Raw genomic sequence first — 24,179 nt, 5'->3', positions numbered from 1 at the left:
GAAGTAAGACATCGAAAGAAAGGAAAGATGATTACAACATTTTTATTCATGTATGTTCTTCCTGCATTATCAAAAGAAAAAATTTAAATGAAAGCTGAATATTTATGCTGATTAGAGTTTCTTACTTTTTGTGGGAAGATGCCCAGCCAACTGAGCCATACTGGTTAGCACTACTGTGGGGTTTTTTTTTTTTTTTGACTTTCTTATTTTTTATATGACCAGTTTGGCTTCTGAGCTTTTGCCACTCACTACATGCCATTGCTTGTGGTGTCAAACTCAAATTCAAATTGTGTCAAATGACCAGATTAAATGATAGATGAACAGTCTTGTAAGAAACTTCATCATATAATTTCTGCACATACACACTACATACATAGTTAAATGCAATTATACTTAAATTCAACATACATTATCCAATTCCAGCTATGTAAATTTCTACTTATATTTTTATCAACAAAAATGTTCTCTATGAGAGATTTCATTTTGTGCTATATTATAAATTGTTTGAGGTGTGAACCAAAATCATTTAAGATTAAACAGTAATTAGAGTGATTCACACTAATGTAGGATAATTAATATGGATTTGTAGATTTTCTTTGTTCTTTAAACATACCTGTTATTTTTACTCCTTCCTGTGTTTCTGCTGGTGCACCAACACCAAACTCATTTTCTCCAAAGACTCTGAAGTAGTAAATCGCCCCTTCTTGCAAGTTGTTAATTTTGTAGGAGAGGCGGTTACAGTTGTTGGTTACAGAGACCCATGCTTTCTTACTGGCCTCGCGTTTTTCTATGTGGTAATTCCTCACTGGCGCTCCACCATCGTTTTCAGGAACATCCCAGGATAACACGGCAGACTCTTTGGTGACATCATGCACAGAAATATTGGCTGGAGGGCCAGGAGAATCTAAAACTTTGACAACTAAGGTCAGTGAAGCAGCATTCAAATTATTCTGAATTGTTAATGTGTATTTTCCAGAATCATTTCTGTTGGCATTTTCAATAGTCAGTGACGTACGAGAGTCTGTGGAATCAATATAAGCTCGAGAGCGGAGGTCAGTGTCTGGCTTACTCCACGTGACGCTGGGTACTGGTCTCCCTCGGAAAGGCACAGTCATGGTAAATGAGGCACCAGCCTTGACAACCAGGGTCTTCCTCATTTCACTGTCAATATCAAATACAGGCTCTTCTTCTCTTTCCTTTGCTATTTGGGGATCAGAACTTTCACTGGGATCACTGGCACCCACCTTATTGACAGATCTTACTCTGAAAACATATTCGGCTCCTGTTGTTAATCCACTTACTGTATATTCTGTGCCTCTTAAGCTCTGAATGGCAGTCTTCCAGTCGGTTTCATCAGATGTTTTGTATTCTACAGTGTATCCAGTTATTGGGGCCCCGCCATCAAATAAAGGCTTAACCCAGTTAATAGTTATATTGGTCTTGCCTGAGTCTACAATCTTTGGTTTGGATGGAGGAGATGGTAAGAACACTGGATCTTCTGCTCGAATTAGGGGAGAGGTTTCACTTGGAAGGCTTAGGCCAGCAGCATTTTCTGCAAAAACCCGATACTCATATTCACATCCTTCCCGAAGTCCTGTGGATTTCACTCTCAGATCATAAACTGGTTTTTTGTTTACACGCACCCATCGTAGGCCGTTTTTCTCTCGTCTTTCAATTATATATCCAGAGATCTCACTGCCTCCGTCACTCTCAGGTCTTGCCCAGCAAAGTGTCATGAACTCTTTGGTCACAGATGTAATTTCCAAAGATGTGGGTGGACTCGGAACTGTAAATGGGTCTAGTGCCTTGACAGCCACACTTTCCAGCGGCTCACCAACACCATATTTATTAACAGCTGTAACCCTAAAGATGTATTCATTGCCTTTGAGCAACTTGGTTACTTTACAAGATGTTGTCCTTAACTCTCCTTCACATATTGTCCAGGCAAGGCGGCTCGTTTCACGTTTTTCTACAATATAATAGTCAATACTGGCACCTCCGTCTTCTTGGGGAGGTCCCCAGGAAAGAGAGCATTTCTCAGAGGTGAGGCCATTTATTTCAAGTGGTCCTGCTGGTGGGCCAGGCTTATCAAGTACCTTGCAATTAACTGCCATAGACCGAGTTCCTGCAACATTCCTCGCTGTTAGTACGTACTGCCCACTGTCTCGTCTGACACAGTCTTTTACTGTTAACAAAGTACTGTAGTCTGTTGAGACAATTTCTATTCTCGCCCTTTCTTCAATCTCTACACCATCCTTGGCCCAGGAAACCACTGGCAGAGGTCGCCCTGCGATGTCTGCATTGATCTTCAGGACTTCTCCAGCTTTGATAACAATAACATCTCGGAACTTGACATCCATCATAATTCTTGGAGCCTCGATATCGTCCTTAACTGTAATAGGTCCAGTGGATTCAGACGGTTCGCTAACTGAGTCAGCAGCATTCCTTGCGAAAACCCGGAATTCATAACGCTGATCTTCAGTAAGCTCAGTTACTTCAAAGTATGTTTCTTGTACGTTAGTAAAATTGCACTTCAGCCACCGACCATCTGGGAGTTCTCTACGCTCAATAATGTATCCTGTGATCTTAGCTCCACCATCATATTGTGGTTTAGACCATTTAAGTGACACTGATTTTCTTGTGATATTTATGACTTCAGGTTGTCCAGGAGGGTCACAGGGATCTCGTGCAGGGACTGGTTCACAAGCCTTACTGCATTTACCGATTCCAGCAATATTCTGAGCGTATACACGATACTCATACATCAGTCCTTCATCAAGGCCAGAGACTTTCATCTGAGTATTGGGGATGAGAATTTTATTTGCTTTTGACCAAAGAATGCTGCTTCTTTCTTTATACTCAAGGTGATAGCCAATTACTTGACTTCCTCCATCATTTACTGGTATTTGCCAGCTGACAAGCATGGTTGATTTTGTGGCATGCACAACTTGAGGAGTACCAGGAGGCCCTGGGGGGCTGAATGGATACTCGGCCACAACAGCTGAAGATTCACTGTAGGAGCTCTTTCCATAGCGGTTTTCTGCACAAACACGGAACTGATACTCACTTCCTGTTGTCAGACGCACTATTTTAATGGATGTTCTCGCAACTGCTTGTGAAACTACGTGCCATGTTGTAGAGGTGGTTTCTCTCTTTTCAACGATGTAATTGCTAATTTGGCAGCCACCATCATATTCTGGAGCATTCCAAGAAATGGTTATATTGTCACAACTAACCTCATCAATACGTATAGGTCCTGGAGGTCCTGGTTTGTCAAGGACAATCACTGTAATAGGAACTGTTATGGATCCGGCACTGTTTGAAACACATAATTCATAAGTTCCGACATCTTCCCTTGAAGCTTCCTTAATAGACAGTGATGTTACTGTCTTTGAAGAAGAAACATTGACTCTAGTTGTCTCCTTAAGAGTCTGACCATCTTTCTTCCAGGTTACAGTAGCTTGAGGTCTTCCTCTGAAGGGAACATCAATCTTAAGTTGGTCTTTAGCCTTTACATTGAAAGTATTGAAGGGAAGCTCGACTGAAGGCTTTATTTCAATATCCCTTGCAATCACTGGCACTCCAAGTTGTCTTGGATCACTTCTTCCTTTTTCATTGACTGCAGCTACCCTGAAGACATACTCTTCTCCTGCCGTCAGGCCAGATATAGTTGCTTCTAGAGTCTTAACTTGTGTGCAAGTGCTCCATTTTTCACTCCCTTTAGTCTGCATTTCAACTACATAACCAGTAATTTTGCTGCCACCATCACTTTCTGGTTTTTCCCACTTAATTGTAGCTGTGTTACGGGTCACGTCAACAAGAGTTACTCTTCCAGGTGGGAGGGGTGGTTCAGAAACTTTAATGGGTTCAGTTGTTTCAGCTGGCAAGCCAATCCCGTATTCATTGGCAGCCAAGACTCGGAAATAGTAAGAACATCCTTCTTGTAGATTTTCGATTTTGAAAGTGTTCTTAGTGCAATTGTTTGTCACAGTAGCATATGCTTTTCTTGTAGCTTCTCGTTTTTCAACAATGTAGTTGGTAATCTTTGCTCCTCCATCAATAAGAGGTGGTTCCCAAGACAATGTCACTGAGTCTTTCTTCACTTCTCTGACAGTCAAATTCACAGGGGCACTTGGTGAATCAAGAACTCTGACATTAACAAAAGCTGTTTTGGACCCACTGTTATTTTCTAGTGTCAGGTTGTACCGACCACTGTCAAATCTGGTAACATTATCAATGACCAACATTGTATATGAGCTGGTCACCTCAATCTGAGCCCTCTCAGTGAGAATGGCGTCAGCCTTTTCCCATTTAACTTCAGGTTCTGGTCGACCTTTGATAGTGACGAATAAGCGTAAAGTAGTACTTGCACGCAGAATGACCACCTTTCTGAGATCGGCATCAAGTTCTATTTCTGGTGGCTCAAGCCGATCTTGAGCAACAACTGAACCAGGTATAGTTGCAGGTTCACCTACACCTTCGGAATTGATGGCACAGATACGGAAATTATATTCAGTATTTTCTTTAAGCTCAGTCACTGTGAACTGCCTTCCTTGTAAGCCTGTTGGTGGGGTACAAGTTGTCCATTCATCAGCACTGGCTTCTTTGAATTCAATGGCATAACCCTTGACAGCTGCACCACCATCATAAATTGGCTTATTCCATGCCAGGGAGACAGAAGATCTGGAAGTGTCGGTCACTTTTGGATTACTTGGTGGGCCTGGGGGATACAAAGCATCACACGCACGATAGAAAACAGATGGCTCGCTAGGTTCACCCACGCCAGCTGCATTTTCGGCAGCAACTCTGAATTCATAGGAATGGCCTTCAGTAAGACCAGTTACCCTCATTCGGAGATCTGTTAGTGTTTTCTTGTTGCACTTGATCCATCTAATGCCTTCCTTATCTCGTTTTTCAAGAATGTAACCCTCAATTTCAGCACCTCCATCATCCACTGGGCGTGCCCATGTTACTACCATAGAATCCTTGGTGATTGCGGAAGCTTCAGGTGGTGAAGGAGGACCTGGCGGTTTGTAAGGATTACAGGCTACAACAGGCTCAGATTCCAAAGGCTCTCCAACACCGTATTTATTCACAGCCATGACGCGGAAAATGTACTCATTTCCAGGAAGAAGTTTAGTGACCTTGTAGTTAAGGGCCTGCACCTCAGTTGAAACCTGGGTCCAGGAGAGTCTGCTCGTCTCTCTCTTTTCAATGATGTAATGTGAAATACTAGCACCACCATCTTGTAAAGGTGGGTTCCATGCCAGGTAACATTTTTCTGCAGTAACCCCAGAGACTTTGAGAGGCCCTTCAGGAGGCCCTGGCCTATCAAGTACCTTTACAGTGATCGGTATAGACTTTGTGCCACCAACATTGCTCAGTTTCAGAATGTATTGTCCTCCATCAGTCCGTACACAGTCTTTGACAACGAGAGTTGTTTTCTGAAGAGTGGACTTGATTTCCATCCTAGCAGTTGTTTCTTCAAGCTCTTTTCCATCTTTAGACCAAACAACATCAGGTATAGGTTTGCCGCGGATATCAGCTTCCAGCACAAAAGTCTCTCCTGCGTGAACAACGATGACATCTTTGTATTTTGGATCCAGTGAGGCATTTGGTGCATCAATTTCATCTCTGGCAGTAATGGCACCAGTGCTCTCAGATGGTTCACTAAAGTTGCCAGCTGCATTTCTTGCAATTACTCTAAATTCATATCTTTGGTCTTCTACAAGTCCACTCACTGTGAATTCAGTCTCTAATACATTGGTAAAGCTGGCTTTCATCCAACGGCCATCTGGGAGATCTTTCTTTTCTACGATATAGCCTGTTATTTTGCTACCACCGTCGTAGGCAGGTTTCTTCCACTGCAGTGTGACACTGTTTCTTGTAATCACAATGGCTTCAGGGCGACCTGGTGGGTCACATGGGTCACGAGCAACATAGCATTCTGACACTTTGCTGGGCTTGCCGATGCCAACGATATTTTCAGCAGAAACTTTGAACTCATACTCAAGGCCTTCATCAAGCCCAGTTGTTTTGAATTTGGTATCTTGAATGGGAGTCTTATTTAATTTCATCCATAAGATGCTGTTCTTTTCTTTCTGTTCGAGATGGTAGCCAATAACTCTGCTACCTCCATCATTAACTGGCTCATGCCATTGTACAAGCATTTGATCTTTGGAGATTGAGGTCACAAAAGGAGTTCCAGGTGGTCCAGGTAGTTTAAATGGATATTGTACAATAACTGGTTTAGAATCGAGAGGGCTACTTTTACCATACCTGTTTTCTGCAAAAATTCTAAATTGGTACTCTGTGCCTGTTTTCAGTTTGGTTATTTTAATGGTTGTTCTTGCAACTGTTGCTGATACCATCTGCCAAGTGGTAGTGGTTGTATCTCGCTTCTCTACAATGTAGTTGCTTATTTGACAGCCACCAGTATAAGCTGGAGGTTCCCAAGATATGACCACAAAGTCTGCACTAACTTCATCAAACCGAACTGGTCCAACTGGAGGTCCAGGCTTTTCCAAAACGATAATGCTGAGATTTTCTGTTGCCGCACCTGCACTGTTTGTTGCCGTTACGGTGTATTTTCCAAAATCATCTTTGCTACTTTCTTTAATGTGCAAAATAGTTGAAGTAGCTGTTTCCTCAATATTTACTCTTGTTGTCTGTTTAAGAGGCTCACCATCTTTGACCCATGAAATTGTAGGTCTTGGTCGGCCAATAACTGGAATTTCTATTTTAAGATCTTCTCCAGCTTGGACACTATAGGTGTTAAATGGCAACTTCAGACTAGGCTGTATAGTCAAGTCCTTGGCTATGACAGGAACGCCCAGCACTCTGGGATCACTCTTTCCTTTCTCATTGTAAGCCTTGACACGGAACTGATACTCTTGTCCAGAACTCAAACCGGTAACAACTGCATTGCAGACTTTGGATTCAGCCACAGTGCTCCATTTTTCAGTTCCCTTTGACTGCATTTCAACAACATACCCCAGGACTCTGCTACCGCCATCATATTCAGGTTTCTCCCACATGAGCGAAGCACTGGTCTGGGACACATCGGTGAGTGTGACCTTTCCTGGTGGGGAAGGAGGTTCAGCAGCTTTCACAGCATCAACAGTTTCTACTGGAACACCAACTCCAAATTCATTTTCAGCCATCACTCTGAAGTAATAAATGGCTCCTTCTGTAAGATTTTCAACTTTGAAGCTTGTTTTGTTGCATTTACTGCTGACATTAGCATATGCTTTTCTGGTTGACTCACGTTTGTCAATAACATAGTTCTTGACCTTTGCACCTCCATCAATGATGGGTGGTTCCCATACCAGGATGACAGAATCTTTCTTCACTTCTTTGACTGCCAGATTCTGTGGTGGTCCTGGGGTATCAAGAACTTTCACAGTTACAAAAGCAGATTTAGATCCACTGCTGTTTTCCAGCTTGAGAATATATTTTCCAGCATCATTTCTATCACAGTTATCTATTGATAGTTGGGTATAGTTTAATCCCTTTTCAATTTGAACCTTGTCTGTGAATTCACCTTCTTCTCGAGACCAAGTGATCTCAGGTGTTGGACGGCCTTTGAATGGAATGTGAATTCTGGCAGAGCCACCAGCTCTTACAACAATCCCTTTCCTTAATTCAGAATCAAGGTCAAGTTCAGGTGCTTCGAGTTTATCTTCTGGTTTCACAGTACCAGGAACTGGTGTAGCCTCACCCAAACCAACTTTATTGAGCGCACAGACTCGTATTTTATACTCTTGGTGTTCAGTGAGTTTTGCAATTTCAAATCGAGTGGCTTTCAGGCCAGTTGGTGGAGTAACTATCTGCCATTCTTCTTCATCTGCTTTACAAAGTTCTACTACATACCCCAGGATCTCACTGCCACCATCATAGATGGGTTTACCCCAGGCAACTGTAATTGAATTTTTGGTGGTGTCTATAGCATGTGCATTGGTAGGTGGGCCAGGTTTAAACACAGGATCACAAGCCTTATAATAAACTGTTGCTGGACTTGGTTCTCCAACTCCAGCAGCATTTTCTGCAGAGACCCGGAATTCGTACTCATGATCTTCTGTTAATCCTGTTACTCTTAGACGCAAATCTGTGATACGGCGTTTATTGCATTTTATCCACCTAATGCCGCTTCTGTCTCTTTTCTCTACAATGTAACCAATAATCTCACTTCCACCATCACTATCGGGACGGTTCCAACAGACAGTCATGGAGTCCTTGGCAATGTTGGTGACTTCTAAGCTTTTTGGTGGTCCAGGAAGCACGAATGGATTTTTCATCAGTACTGGTGCAGATTCCAATGGCTCTCCCACACCATATTTGTTGACAGCCATTATCCGGAAAATATATTCATTTCCTTCTAAGAGTTTGGTTACTTTCAGAGAATTGGTCACAACTTCGGAAGCTACAACAGTCCAGGCAAGTCGACTTGTTTCTCTCCTTTCAACAACGTAGTGGGAAATGTCACTGCCACCGTCTTGTAGTGGTGGGGACCATGCTAAAGTGCACTTTTCAGCAGTGACTCCAGTAACCTGGACTGGCCCTTCTGGAGGTCCTGGTCTGTCTAATACTTTCACATTTACTGGGAATGACTTAGAACCTGCCACATTGGAAGCTCTTAAAATATACTGTCCACCATCGATTCTAATGGCATCTTTTACAATAAGTAAAGCCTTGAAGTCTGTGTTTTTAATTTCACATCTAGCAGATTCTTCAATTTCTTTATCTCCTCGTAACCACTCAATGGTTGGCAGGGGCTTTCCGTGGACATCAGCCTCAAGCCTGAATGTTTCTCCGGCATTTACCACAATTGTGTCTCTGAATTTTGGATCCATTGAAATTCTTGGGAGTTCAACCTCATCCTTGGCTGTTATTGGCCCAGTACTGTCAGAGGGTTTACTTATTGTACCGGCTGCATTCTTTGCAATGACTCTGAATTCATATCTTTGATCTTCAGTAAGACCTGACACAGTAAATTGAGTTTCAATGACATTTGTGAAACTGGCTTTCATCCAACGACCATCAGGCAAATCCCGTTTCTCTACGATGTAACCCGTAATCACACTTCCACCATCATACACAGGTTTGGTCCATTGTAAAGTGATCTCATTTCTTTTAACAATTATTGCTTCTGGGGTTCCTGGTGGGTCACAGGGATCTCTGGCTACATAGCATTCAGAATTCTTGCTTGCTTTGCCTACACCGACAATATTTTCAGCATAAACCCTGAATTCATATTCAATGCCTTCCTCAAGATTGACTGCTTTAAATTGGGTGTCATGAATAATAGTTTTGTTGACTTTTGTCCACAAAATACTATTCCTTTCCTTTCTTTCAAGGTGGTAACCTATGACTGGGCTTCCACCATTATTGACGGGCTCGTGCCACTGGACGACCATGGAGTCTTTGGAAATGGCTGTGACAAATGGTGTGCCTGGAGGGCCTGGTTCTTTGTAGGGATACTGAGCGACAATTGCACTAGACTCCAAGGCAAAGCTTTGCCCATATCTGTTTTCAGCAAATATTCTGAATTGATATTCTGTACCAGTTTTCAGTTTGGTCACTTTGAGTGTAGTTCTGGCAACAGTAGCAGAAACAGTATCCCATACAGTGGTGGTTGTATCTCTTTTCTGAACAATGTAGTTGGTGATCTGGCAACCCCCAGTATATAATGGAGGGTTCCAAGATAACGTAATACTTTCAGCACTGACATCATCAAATTTAACAGGTCCTTTCGGAGGATCAGGTTTATCTAGAGTTATAATTTCAATGGATGCTGTTTTCTGACCAACAACATTAGCAACTGTGATTCCATAATGCCCACCATCATCCTTATGAGTTTCTTTAATACTGAGTACTGTGAGGTCAGGTGAATCGGTAACATTGATTCTTGTAGTCTGCTTCAGTGAAACACCATCTTTAGTCCATGTAATGGTTGGCTTAGGACGACCAGAGATTGGCACTTCAATTTTCAGATCTTGTCCAACCTGTACACTGTAGCTGTTAAATGCAGGTTTTACATCAGGCTCAATGACCAGATCTTTGGCAACTATTGGAACTGCAAGAGACCTAGGATCACTTCTTCCCTTTTCATTGACAGCAACAACTCTAAAAAGATATTCTTCCCCCTGAGTTAGGTTGGTAATTACTGCTTCAAGGGACTTGACACGAGCACACTCGGACCATTTCTCACTCTGTTTAGCTTGCATTTCCACAATATACTGAATGATTTTACTGCCACCGTCATGTTCAGGCTTTGTCCAACTCAAGGAGACACTGTTTCTGGTGACATCATCCACAGTTATTTTTCCTGGAGGTTGTGGGACCTCTGCAACCTTAATTGGGTCAGCAGTGCGGGCGGGAAGGCCAATACCATACTCATTCTCAGCTGTGACTCTAAAGTAGTAACTGCAGCCTTCTTGGAGTTGATCGATTTTCCAAGAATTCTTATGGCAATTTGTTACAACTGCAGCGTATGATTTTCTTGTGGCTTCACGTTTCTCAACAATGTAATTTTTGATTTTGGATCCGCCATCCAGCAAAGGAGGCTCCCATGTAATTGATACTGAGTCTTTAGTGATTTCTGTGACCTTCAGGTTAACAGGTGGACTTGGTGTATCCAGGACTCTCACGGTAACAAAGGCAGACTTTGTTCCGCTGCTGTTTTCTAAGGTGAGAGTATATTTTCCACTATCATATCGGTTGACGTTATCAAGAACAAGAGAGGTGAAACTGCTAGTGACGTCAATTATAGCTGCATCTCGGATCTCACCATCCATCTTCCCCCATTTAACTTCTGGTGTAGGACGACCTCTGATCGGAACAAATAACCTCAAGGAGCCGCCTGCCCTTATGTTTATAATTTTCCTCAGTTCTAGGTCAAGATCAATGTCTGGTGCTTCTAGTTTTTCTTCAACTATAACAGGTCCAGGGACATCAGCATGTTCTCCAACTCCAGCTTTATTGATAGCACAGATGCGGAAGTTGTACTCATGCTTTTCCAAGAGCTTCTCTACTTCCAGGTTTGTTTTATGGATTCCAGTGGGTGGAGTGCACATTGTCCATTCACCATCGCTCACATCACACTTTTCAACAATGTACCCTTGGATTTCACAGCCGCCGTCATATATTGGTTTGCTCCAAGAAAGGAAGACTGAAGATCTGGTAATATCTGTGACTTTGGGATTATTTGGAGGTCCTGGTTTATAAATTGGATCACAGGCTTTTTGGTAAGCGGAAGGTGGGCTTGGTTCACTAAGTCCAGCAGCATTCTCGGCTGACACTCTGAATTCGTAGCTGTGATTCTCTATGAGCCCAGTTACCCTCAAGCGTAGTTCCCCAATCAAACGTTTGTGGCATCTTGTCCATCTAATGCCCTCTTTATCGCGTTTTTCAAGAACATATCCCAGAATTTCACTGCCGCCATCAGAAGCTGGCCTTTCCCATACAACGATCATTGAGTCCTTGGTCACTGCGGTGATTTCTGGAGCCTTTGGCGCATCTGGCACTACAAATGGATTCTTAGCAACTACTGGCTCAGATTCAAGAGGTTCGCCAACACCGTATTTGTTTACAGCCATTATGCGGAAAATATATTCATTGCCTTCAAGAAGCTTAGTAACCTTGCAGCTGAGAGTTTGCACATTGGCATCAACCACAGTCCAAACTAAGCGGCTGGTTTCTCTCCTCTCCACAATATAATTTATGATATCACTCCCACCATCCTGCAGTGGGGGCTTCCAAGCCAGTGAGCATTTTTCTGCTGTAACTCCTGTTATAACAACAGGTCCTTCGGGCGGTCCTGGTCTGTCCAGAACTTTGACGTTCACAGTAACTGATCTCTCTCCTGCAACATTTTTGGCCTTCAGTATGTAATTTCCACTGTCAACGCGCACTGCATCCTTTACACTCAGACTGGTGGCAAAGTCAGTGCTCTTTATTTCTAATCGAGCTGTACCTGAAAGCTCCTGATCACCTTTTATCCACTGGATAGTTGGTATTGGCTTGCCGTAAACATCTGCATCGATCTTGAAAAATTCACCAGCATGAACCACGATTGTTTCTTTGTATTTGGGATCCATACTTATTCGTGGTGGATCTACCTCATCTCTTGCTGTTATTGCTCCTGTGCTTTCTGATGGCTCACTCAACACTCCTGCGGCATTTCGAGCTATAACTCGGAACTCATATCGGTGATCTTCAACGAGGCCAGTTACTTCAAATTGAGTGTCAATGACATTAGTAAAACTGGCTTTCATCCAGCGGCCATCAGGCAATTCTTTCTTCTCAACAATATAACCAGTGATCTTGCTTCCACCGTCATAAGTGGGTTTCTTCCACTGAAGAGTTACAGAGTTCCGGGTGACAATGATGGCCTCTGGCCGTCCTGGTGGATCACATGGGTCACGGGCTACGTAGCATTCGGACACTTTACTGGGCTTGCCAATGCCCACGATGTTCTCGGCAGAGACTCTAAATTCATACTCAATGCCTTCCTCAAGGCCAGTTGTTTTAAACTTGGTTTGAGGAATAGGTGTTTTGTTCAATTTCACCCAGAGGATGCTATTTCTTTCCTTGCGTTCTAGATGATAGCCGATGACTTTGCTACCTCCATCACTGACTGGCTCGTTCCAGTGCACTTCCATGCTGTCCTTGGAGGACAGCGTCACGAATGGTGTGCCAGGAGGACCAGGAACTTTGAATGGATACTGGGCTATAATAGGCTCTGAATTGAGGTAGGTACTCTTTCCATATCTGTTTTCAGCTGCAATCCTAAACTGATACTCACATCCAGTCTTTAATCTGCAAGCTTTTATTGTCGTCCTCGCAACTGTAGCTGACACAATTTGCCAGGTGGTTGTGGAAGTGTCCCGTTTTTCTACAATGTAATTGTTGATAGAACTTCCACCATCATACTTAGGTGGGCCCCAGGACAGAGTAATACTGTCAGCTGTCACTTCGTCCATTTTAACTGGTCCAGTTGGAGGCCCTGGTTTGTCAAGAACAATAATGTTAAGAATTTCAGTAGCTTCACCAGCTGAGTTGGTCAGTTTAACAGTGTAATGTCCCACATCTTCTCGGCAGGCTTCCTTTATTGTCAGTAATGAATTACTTTCCGTGCTCTCTGCATTTACTCTGGTCGTCTGCTTCAGCGGTACCTCATCTTTATGCCAGGTTACAGCTGGTGTGGGGCGTCCAATGAATGGAACATCAACTTTCAGGTCTTCTCCTGCCAGTACAGTGAAAGTAGTGAACAGGAGTTTGAAGGCTGGTGGAATGACAAGATCTTTGGCAATTACCGGCACACTTAGTTGTCTAGGATCACTGATGCCCTTTTCATTCTGAGCTGAAACACGGAAGGAATATTCTTCACCCTGAATTAATCCATTTATAGTGGCTTCGGTGACTTTGACTGTGGCACATGTGACCCATTTGTCACTGCCTTTGCTCTGCATCTCTACGATGTAGCCTAGAATCCGGCTGCCTCCATCGTGCTCTGGTTTCTCCCAAGAAAGTGACACGCTACTTCTTGTGACATCCACCAAAGTTATTTTTCCCGGAGGGAGAGGTCGCTCTGATGCTTTCACAGATTCTGCAGTTTCGGCAGGTAACCCAATGCCATATTCGTTTTCAGCAAGGACCCTGAAATAGTAACTACAGCCTTCTTGAAGCTGGTCTACCTTCCAGGAAGTCTTGTGGCAATTTGTTGCAACAGTTGAATATGCTTTTCTTGTTGATTCCCGCTTTTCAACAATATAGTTCTTTATTTTTGAACCTCCATCAAGCAGAGGAGGCTCCCATGTCAGTGTGACAGATGTCTTAGTGACCTCCTTTACCTTCAGATCCTGTGGAGGGCCTGGTGTATCTAGTACTCTGACCATGACAAATGCGGATTTGCTGCCTGAGCTGTTCTCTACAGTTAGTATGTATTTGCCACTGTCGAATCTGTTTACGTTTCCAACAATAAGCAGGGTGTAAGAGCTTGTGGATTCAATGCTAGCTTTATCTAAAGATTCTCCGTGTTCTCGGGCCCACTTCACCTCAGGTGCAGGCCTTCCTTTGATTGGAACAAAAAGTCTCAGGGTACAACAAGCCCTTATAGTGACAACTTTGCGCAGGTCAGCGTCCAGTTCAATCTCCGGAGGCAGCAGCCTGTCTTCAGCCTTCGGAGTTCCTGGGACAAGTGCAGGTTCCCCAATCCCTTGAGAATTCATGGCATAGATGCGGATTTTATATTCCTGGTTCTCTATGAGGTTGGTGATGGTGTAGGAAGTTGCTTTGAGTCCAGCTGGCGGAGTGACAATCTGCCATTCATCTTCCTCTGGAAGGGCAATCTCAACCATATATCCAGTGATTTCTGACCCTCCATCATAGATAGGTTTGTTCCAAGCAATTGAAATGGATGATCTGCTTGAATCTAGAACACGTGGGTTACCTGGTGGGCCGGGTTTAAACACAGCGTCACAAGCCTTGTAAAACGGACTGGTAGAGCTTGGTGCACTAATTCCAGCAGCGTTTTCTGCCATAATCCGGAACTCATATTCATGTCCTTCTGTCAGTCCAGACACTTTATATCTTAAATCAGTAACCGTTTTTTTGTTGCATTTCACCCAGCGTTGCCCAGCTTTATCACGCCGTTCCACAATGTAATTGGTGATTTCACTTCCACCGTCAGAGTCAGGATGTCCCCAGCAGACAACCATGGAATCTTTAGTGATAGTTGTGACCTCAGGGTTTTTAGGCGGATCAGGAGGTCCGTAAGGATCTACGGCAAGCACAGGCTCTGATTCCAGTGGCTCTCCAACTCCGTATTTATTTACTGCCATGACTCGGAATATGTATTCATTGCCTTTCAAAAGCTTAGTGACCTTTAGTTTTGTTACTTGGAGTTCGGAGGCTACATTTGTCCATGCCAATCTGCTGGTTTCGCGTTTCTGGACAATATAATGATCAATTTTGGCACCTCCGTCGTCCAATGGAGGCAACCAGGACAACACACATTTTTCTGATGTCACATCAGATACGGCTAAAGGTCCTTCAGGTGGGCCTGGCCTATCAAGAACTTTGACATTGAAAATATGTTTGGCGAAACCCCCAGGATTAGTTGCTGTAAGGGTATAGGCACCACCATCCCTTCTTGATGAGTCCTTGTTTACCAGATTAGTAGAGAAATCTGCAATTTTTATTTCTAATTTTCCTGTGCCTTCAAGCTCCTTTCCATCTTTGGTCCATTCCATTGTCGGAGGTGGGCGACCTAAGACATCGGCTTCCAGCTTGAATGCTTCACCTGCTTTTAATGTAACCATATCCTTAAACTTAACATCCACTATTATCCTCGGGGCTTCAATGTCATCCCTACATGTGATAGCATCCGATGGCTCAGATGGCGGACTAATAGCACCCGCGGCATTTTTGGCAATCACACGGAACTCATAGGCAGCATCTTCTGTTAGGCCACTGACTGTAAATTCATTCTCCAAGATGTTGCTGAAGTTGGCCTTCAGCCATCGTCCATTAGGAAGGTCTCTCTTTTCAACTATGTAACTAGTAATTTTAAAGCCTCCAGTATATTCAGGCTTAGCCCATTTAAGTGCCACTGTGTGTCTAGTAATATTTAGAGGAACTGGTTTCCCTGGTGGGTCAATGGGATCCAGTGCCAGCACAGGTTCAGAGGGCTTGCTTGGCTTGCCTTTGCCTGCCATGTTTTCTGCAATCACTCGGAATTCATAAGCAATACCATCTGTAAGTCCAGTTGATTTGAAAATGTTGCCTGGTACTAATGCTTTGCTCACAGTCTGCCAGAGAATACCATTTCGTTCTTTTCTTTCAATGTGATATCCTAAAATGGGGCTTCCACCATCAGAGAGAGGTTCATGCCAGCTAATTGTCATGGAGTCCTTGGTAACTGCAGTTACCTGGGGGGTACCAGGAGGCCCAGGCACCTTAAAAGGATAGCTGGCCACTACAGATGCTGATGTGATGCCTGGTCCCACTCCGTATCTGTTTTGAGCTTTTACCCGGAATTGATACTCCACTCCGGTAGTAAGGCGGGTGGCTTTATAGGTAGTGCGTATAACGGTGCTTGCTAACTCAGTCCAAGTAGTACTGTCAGTCTGTCGCATTTCTACTACGTAGTTGCTTATTGGTACACCTCCGTCATTCTCAGGTGGGTCCCAAGAGAAGGTTACAAAATCAGATGAAACTTCATCGAATTTGATTGGTCCAGTAGGTGGTCCTGGGATATCATGGACTTGAATGGTGATGACATCACCAACCTCGCCTACAATGTTCCTTGCCGTTAATGGATAGGGTCCACTATCACTTCTCACACACTCATTGATATTTAAGATGGTTGAAGTCTCTGTATTTTCAAAATTAACTCTCTGTGTCTGTTTAAGAAGTTGCTCTCCTTTTTTCCAAGTAACTGTGGGTTTCGGTCGACCAAGCACTGGGATTTCAACTTTGATGTTGTCACCAGCTCTGGCAATGACTAATTTCTGATAAATGCCACGGAGATCCAATTCTGGAAGCATTGTCTGCTCCTTGACAACAACGGGCCTGCTTTCTCTAGGGGCACTGCGCCCTGCGCTGTTCACTGCCATCACTTGGAAGGTGTATTCTTCCCCTTCGGTTAGATTCTTCACAACGCATTCTAACCCCTTCACAGTTGTGATGTGAGTCCACTGGTCAGAGCCTTTCCTTTGGGCTTCAATCACATAGCCAGTGATCTTACTGCCACCATCGTGTTTTGGTTTAGGCCATGCCAGGCTGACCGTGCTCTTAGTTATATCCATAATGTTCAGACTGTCTGGTGGTAACGGTGCTTCAGAGGCTTTTACGGGTTCTGTTGTTTCTCTTGGCTCACCAATTCCATACTCATTTTCTGCCATCACTCTGAAGAAGTATTCACATCCTTCAGACAAGCCAGTAACCTTATACGTGCATTTATGGCACTTAGTGGTGACTGTGGAGTAAGATTTCCGAGTTGCTTCTCGTTTCTCCACAATATAGTTTGTTATACGTGAGCCCCCGTCTACCAGGGGGAGCTCCCACTGCAGGGTGACACTGTCCATTGTGATTTCAGTAGGCCTGAGGTTAAGGACGGGGCCTGGTGTATCCAGGACTCTGACGTTAACAAAGCCACTCTTCTTCCCAGCAGGGTTTTCGATAGTCATCACAAATTTACCGGTGTCGTATCGGTTACATTCTGGGATAATCAGAAGAGTAAATGATTCCGTGTTTTCAATGTTTGCTCGGTTTTTAAGGTTGATATCATCTTTGGTCCATGTCACTTCAGGAGCAGGACGACCTTTGATTGGCACAAATATTCTAATACTGAGTCCTGCTCTAACGACAAGTGTTCTTCGAAGCTCAGCATCTAGTTCGAAATCAGGCACCATTTCCCTTTCTACAATTTCAACATCTGGAATCACTGCTGGCTCCCCAACACCTGCATCATTGATGGCACTGATTCTGAAATTGTATTTTTCTTTCGTCTGAAGATCAGGGACAACAAACTCAGTGATTCGGAGGGCAGTTCCTGTTGTATCTTTTATCCAGGCCTCCTCTCCTACTTTTTGATGCTCTACAACATAGCCAGTGATTTCAAGTCCACCATCGTAATGAGGCTTGCCCCATGCTAAAGAAGCAGACTTCTTTGTCGTATCAGTGACACGTGCATTAGAAGGTGGTCCTGGAGGATCTGCAAGGAAATGAAGACACAAACATATATATTAAGAGTTTGGCTTTCGGATAAATTATGTGAAATATCACCACCCTCAAATGAGCTTTGTTGAAAAAGGTAAATACTCACATGCCACATCTTTCATTAAAACAGGATTTGAAGCTTCGCTAGGTGGACCAATCCCTGCTTTGTTTTCTGCGCTGACGCGGAATTCATAGGTGTTTCCTTCTTGAAGTCCTGTTACTTTGCATCTGAGATCAGAAACTGGTGTCTTGGTCGCTCTCACCCATCGCAAGCCTTTCTTTTCTCTCCTTTCTACATGATATCCTGTGATCTCACTACCGCCATCGTCAACTGGCCTTTTCCAACTGACAGTGGCAGTGTTTTTAGTGACATTTGATACCTCTGGTTTTTCAGGAGGGCCAGGGGGACCTGAAAAAGGAAGCCAATTTGTGAGAAATCCTGTTTTCTAGACTCTGCCATAAATACTTACACATCAATTCCCTCGCCTGCTGTACGTACCAAATCTGTCCACCATTTTGACAGGTTCAGACTGCACAGGTTCTCCTTTGCCATACTGGTTTACAGCGGAGACCCGGAAGAGGTACTCGTTTCCTTGGATAAGTTTGGTTGCCACGTGCCTGCAAGACTGAATATCTTCAGCCACCACTGTCCACAAGAGTCGGCTGGTTTCCCTCTTTTCAAGAACATAGGACTTAATTGGTGAGCCACCATCTTCCAAGGGAGGTGTCCATGTAAGTGTTGCTTTTTCAGCAGAAACATTACTGATTTCAATGGGGCCTGGGGGACCAGGCACATCGAGAACTGTTACCTTCACATGTTCCTCCTTTGTGCCAAAAGGATTGGTAGCAGTGATGGTATATTCACCAGCATCTTTTCTAGTGGCATACTTGACAGCAAGCATGGAAGAGGTTGGGGTGGAAGATATTTGAACGATATCTGATGGTCTGATGTCTTTTCCTGCCCTGGACCAACTTGACTTTGGAAGGGGTTTGCCAAGAATGCTGATGGCACTCAAAACAATGGTATCTCCTGCTTTAACTGTCAGCCCATCTTTTATTGTGGGATCAAGGACAATGATGGGTGCCTCTGCAAAGAAAAAAAAAACAAAAACGCCTTTTTAATCAGAAAAGGAACGAGGCATAATTTGATGTTTTAATGTGTACTAAAAAGAAAACAAACCTACCATATTCGTCCTTGCAAATAATGGTTCCCGTACTTTCTGATGGAGCACTGATAGCACCTGCTGTATTCTTTGCTCTGATTCTGAATTCATATTTTCCGCCCTCTATAAGATCGGTTACGGTAAAGGCACAATCTGGGACGTTAACATGGTTGGCTTTCATCCAAGATTTGGAGGGTAGATCTCGCTTCTCCACTATGTATCCAGTCAGCTTATGACCACCATTGTATTTGGGTTCAGTCCAAATGAGAGTCACTGAATTCCTTGTTACACTGATAACCTCAGGCTTCCCAGGAGGATCTAAAACATGGGGGAGGGGGAAACAGTCAAACAAATACCAATTTTTTTTTCATATAGAAAATGCACCTGGATTTTTCTTTGTATAATGACTTACCAATTGGATCCAGTGCCACGACTGGTTCTGACGGCAGGCTTGGCTTGCCTACGCCTGCTAAGTTGATTGCCATTACTCGGAATTCATATTCAAGGCCTTCCGTTAATCCTGTCACTCTGAACTCTTTCATCCTGATAGGAATCTTGTTAGCCCTCTTCCACAAAAGGCTGTTTCTTTCCTTGAACTCGATGTGATACCCTACAAGAAACCCAGTGATGTGTCAATTCAAATAGAAAGTACAAATGCAGCCTGATTTTAAAACATGTTTTTTTCAAATAATTTATAATATATATGGATATGTGGAATAAATCATTATTCTTGCTGATACCTACACTTGTATTACCTAGGTATGGTGCCATTTTTTTCTCTTGGAACATGCATATTATACCTTTTGTTGAAAAATTTTAACTTATAAAAATAGATGTTATCACTGAGAAAGCCTTTCTTTACAAATTATTATATTAAGAGATTTTCAGTGAAATTAAGCAGTAGCTTAATTAGCAGTAGCTTAATTAGCTTAATTAATGCTTAATGTACTGGAAGAAAAATACATTATTGCATGTGCAGATAGTGCTCTATAAATAAGGAGCATGCATTCATGCTGTAGGATAAGAGCAAAACAAATACCTGTGATTGGAGAGCCACCAGTTTTCCTGGGATCTGTCCAGGTTAGAGATACTGAATCATGTCTGACATCCACAATATTGGGAGGTGGGGGAGCATCGGGCACATCTGGGAAAATATATGACAATGCAAGGTTTATAATAAGAAACTTCCTCAAAACCATGTTTTGCTTTCTATTTTCTGACATTGAGACACTTACCAAATGGATGTTTTGCAATGATTGGCTCCGATTTCAGGCCCTCTCCTACCCCGTATTTGTTTTCGGCACTGACCCTGAAGGTGTACTCCAGACCCTCATGAAGTCTGGTTACTCTAAAGGAAGTTTTCTGGACGGCTGAAGCACATGTCACCCACTTGTTGTTTACAGAATCTCTCTTTTCCAGGATATAATTGGTGATTTCCGAACCTCCATCGTCCTTTGGAGGACCCCATTTTAATGTAATGGCTTCTGCTGTGACTTCATCAAATTTGATTGGGCCAGTGGGGATACCAGGCTTGCCAACAACTTTTATAGAGAGAGTTCCTTCTTTTGTGCCAGCGACATTTTTCAGTGTGATTGTGTACTTGCCAGCATCGGATTTTTGGCAATCATATACTACGAGAGTTGTGTTAACTGCAGATGACTCAACACCGACTCTTGTGCTAGTGGCTAGAGGGTCTTCGCCTTTCTTCCAGGATACTGATGGAGCCGGCTTGCCTTTTATGGGGATCTTAAGACGGAAGTTGCTATTTTCTTTAGCCAAGTAGCACAAATCAGGTAGATCCTTTAAGTCAAGGTCAGGAGCCACTGTAAAACAGCAGAGATAAATGATTAGTTTGAAGAACAGGCAATGTACTTTGTCATATTGTTACAGTTTTTAAAGGATTTATCTGTAAGTCAGTGAGTAAGGCTCCAGAGTGCGCTTTTGTTGACAATAAAGGGAAAATGAAGGTGCACGGCCAAAGGCTCACCAACATCATCCTTTGCCACGGCAGCGATTTCGCTTGGGGTTCCTTCTCCATTTTCATTCTCAGCACTCACTCTGAAGGTATATTCCTTCCCTTCAATCAAATCTTTTGCAGAGTACTGTAAGTTTAATGATTTCATAACTCGTTGCCACTTGTTTTCTTCAGTTAAGAAATCGACTACATATCCAGTAATTCGACTTCCACCATCGCTGCGAGGCTTTTTCCAGCCGATGGTACAAGATGACTTATTTACAGACAACACTTTCAGGTCCACAACTGGTCCAGGTGTTTCTAAAGCAAAGGAGAAGTGATAAGTCTAAGCCCCAGAGAACCAAGGTGAGATGTCACTCAACATGAGAGGGTAGTGTCGCATTTGCTCACCGGAAGCTTTGACGGCATCGCGTGTTTCACCAGGATCACCAATGCCGTACTCATTTTCAGCAAACACCCTGAAGAAGTAGGATTTTCCCTCCTCCAAGTTGGACACTCTGAAGCTTGTTTTTGAGCACTCGGTTGACACTGTGGACCAGGACTTCCTCTCTGCGTCACGTTTTTCTACCACATAGTTGATGATGGGGCTTCCGCCATCAATAATGGGAGGGTCCCAAGTAATATAAGCAGAATCTTTGGATATTTCTTTAACAGTCACATTGACGGGTGGCCCGGGAGTATCTGATAAACGGTAAATAAATGACTATGTAAAACATGTATAAAACTACATCTTTAACATATATGATGTTTTTCAAACAGACTTACCCAGCACTTTGACTACAATGGTATATTCCTTTTTACCGCAGCTGTTCTCCAGAGTCAAGATATATTTTCCTGCATCATATTTGTTCACATTTTCACAGCGCAAGAAAGTGTCAAAGTCAGTTGACTTTATGTCCAGTCCAGCCCTTTCCCTTAGGTTGACGTTTGGTTTAGACCAAGTTATCTTCGGAGGTGGGCGTCCTTTTACTGGTACGTAGAGTCTCATTGTGACACCGGCACGCAGTATGAGCGTTTTCCTCAACTCAGCATCAAGTTCTCCCTCCGGTGGAACTGTTTTAGAGTGAAGAAAGTTAAAACAATAATTTAATGGTCAAAAGTATTTCCCAGGATTGGACTTAATCACTCCTAAAATATACTTCTTTCTAGGATTGGTTTCTTGTTCTCGAAAAAATCTTTAATATAATACTCAAAACTTTTGTCAGCTATATCAATACTCTGTAGCAATTGTTGATCCTATCATTTTCCAATATCCTGCTGGCTAAACCAAGTTCTCCCTGGAGGATCTGCACCTTCTCTTCTCATAAGCCTTGCATGCTCTCAGACTCTTACATGTTAAAAGTAAATGATTGGTTCTTGGCTGTCTTCCATACTGGTTTTCCTTTTCTATACTCAGTAAAGGCCCTCTGTTCTGTACTCTGTCTCTCTTTCTTTATCCCATTGTAGGAATAAAGGTACATAGGGGATGAGGTATAACTGATTCAAAATAAAGGCAGAAATGGTTATGGACAATAAGCAAATACAAAGAAATTAAGATGGAGAGCCTACTAATCCATATATTTGGAAAGGGGTGGATTAGAAGAGAAAATAAAAAACTGTAAGAACAATAAATAGCTCACTACTTAAAAAATCTCTTATTCTCAGGATAAAATTCTTGTATTCCATATTCTTTTGAAGGCATGAAATTCTCATGTAAGTGTGAAAAGCTTTTCAATACCACTAATCTCGTTGCATTCCATTTGACCTATTGTACAATAGCATCAATGACCAACCCAGCTCTCCCAAAATGCACTCCTAGAGTTACCACCTCCAAAGCCTGTAAATAAACAAATGTTCGGAAGGGAGTTCTACACACCCTCGATGTATTTCTCCTGGTAACACTTACTTAGGATGTCCTTGGGGCAGTGGGTGTCTGGCACATCACTGGGGTCACTGTATCCGACCTTATTAACAGCATACACACGGAACTGATACTCTGTGTTTTCCATCAGGCCGGTCACCTCAAAGCGGGTTTTCTGTAGCTTATCTGGTAAATTGCACCTCACCCAGTTGTCTGAATCGGCTCGTTTTACTTCGACAAGGTAACCAATGATAGGGCTACCACCGTCGTAGGCTGGCTTGCCCCAAGACAGACTCACAGAACTACGGGTGGTATCATATACTTTAGGAAAAGCTGGTGGGCCGGGAGGATCTGAGGATAAATAATGATAAAAATTTTTCATTACAATCTCACTTCTGGTTGTTCCAAGTTGATTTTAACACAGTATAAAAGACTTTTTCATGAGAACTTACACTGAGGGTCCCGAGCATAAACAGCTTTGGATGCTTCGCTAGGTTTGCCTGGGCCAGCCTTATTTATAGCTGTAACTCGGAACTCGTATTCAGTGCCTTCTTGGAGGCCTGTTGCTTTTATAGTTCTTTCTATAACAGGTTTTCTGTTGACTTTAGTCCAGTTAATTGCCTGGGTTTCCCGCTTTTCAACCAAATAGCCGGTTATGGGTGAGCCGCCGTCATCCTTCGGTGGCTTCCAGCTCACCGTCATGTGGTCTCTGGTTACGTTGCTAATGACGGGCGCATCACAGCGTCCAGGAGGGTCTGCAGAGATTGATTGAAAAGTCAGTATCTCCCCATCTCAAAGGTGACATTTAAAAAGTAAAAGGAAAAGCCACAGGAAAATGTTCCTACCGTATGGGTTTTTAGCAATTGCTGGTTCAGTTAAGATTGGATCGCCCACCCCGTATTTATTTTCAGCACAGATTCGGAACTGGTACTCGTGGCCCTCTATCAGTTTCTCCACGCTGCAGCTGGTGATGGGCACAGTAGCAGAGACCTGTGCCCAGTTGGGTCTGCTCGTTTCACGTTTGTCAACAATATAGTTGGTGATTTCTGAGCCTCCGTCTTCCAGAGGAGGCTCCCAAGAAAGCATTGCACGGTCGGCATACATCTTGTTGATTTTAACAGATGCTGGAGGACCTGGTTTATCTGAAAGAACAAGAGAGAAAAGTGAAGTCTTTCACTAACATGTGGGAAATGGGGAGTGAGTCAAATGGAGGTCTGGAGACCTGGGCTGCCATCCTGATGTTGTCATTAACTTCCTGAATGACCTTGAAAGTCATTGAATTTTTCAAACTATTAATTTCCTCACTTGTAAAATTGCATAACTGGAATATGTAATCTCTAATGCTCTTGTCAGTTCTAAAATGCTATTCTCTGATGAGAATAATCCTGTGATCTCAAAATATACATCAGGATATGCATCTTTTCTCATTTTTATTTTGTAAATTCTATTGCATCACATTAGGCAAAATAAAATATGA

At 43.1% G+C, this 24,179-nt stretch overlaps 1 protein-coding gene across 1 annotated transcript in view; it reads right to left on the bottom strand.

Moving 5' to 3' along the window:
* TTN (titin) overlaps positions 1 to 24,179 on the bottom strand; it is a 269,907-nt gene that overhangs the window by 32,166 nt on the left and 213,562 nt on the right. The window contains exons 274-286 of the mRNA XM_045842158.1: positions 23,548 to 23,844; positions 23,155 to 23,457; positions 22,748 to 23,053; positions 21,628 to 21,915; positions 21,253 to 21,543; positions 20,875 to 21,162; positions 20,123 to 20,710; positions 19,927 to 20,031; positions 19,300 to 19,497; positions 18,909 to 19,205; positions 18,224 to 18,811; positions 17,831 to 18,133; positions 614 to 17,719 (exon numbers count right to left, since the gene is read on the bottom strand). Of these exons, the coding sequence (XP_045698114.1) occupies positions 614 to 17,719; positions 17,831 to 18,133; positions 18,224 to 18,811; positions 18,909 to 19,205; positions 19,300 to 19,497; positions 19,927 to 20,031; positions 20,123 to 20,710; positions 20,875 to 21,162; positions 21,253 to 21,543; positions 21,628 to 21,915; positions 22,748 to 23,053; positions 23,155 to 23,457; positions 23,548 to 23,844 (20,958 nt within the window). The remainder of the gene's footprint in view (positions 1 to 613; positions 17,720 to 17,830; positions 18,134 to 18,223; positions 18,812 to 18,908; positions 19,206 to 19,299; positions 19,498 to 19,926; positions 20,032 to 20,122; positions 20,711 to 20,874; positions 21,163 to 21,252; positions 21,544 to 21,627; positions 21,916 to 22,747; positions 23,054 to 23,154; positions 23,458 to 23,547; positions 23,845 to 24,179) is intronic.

This window comes from Phyllostomus hastatus, unplaced genomic scaffold, assembly GCF_019186645.2.
Source record: "Phyllostomus hastatus isolate PE091 unplaced genomic scaffold, TTU_PhHast_1.1 phas_contig_1, whole genome shotgun sequence".
NCBI lineage: Eukaryota > Metazoa > Chordata > Mammalia > Chiroptera > Phyllostomidae > Phyllostomus > Phyllostomus hastatus.
This window is presented reverse-complemented; position numbering and strand designations above follow the sequence as displayed.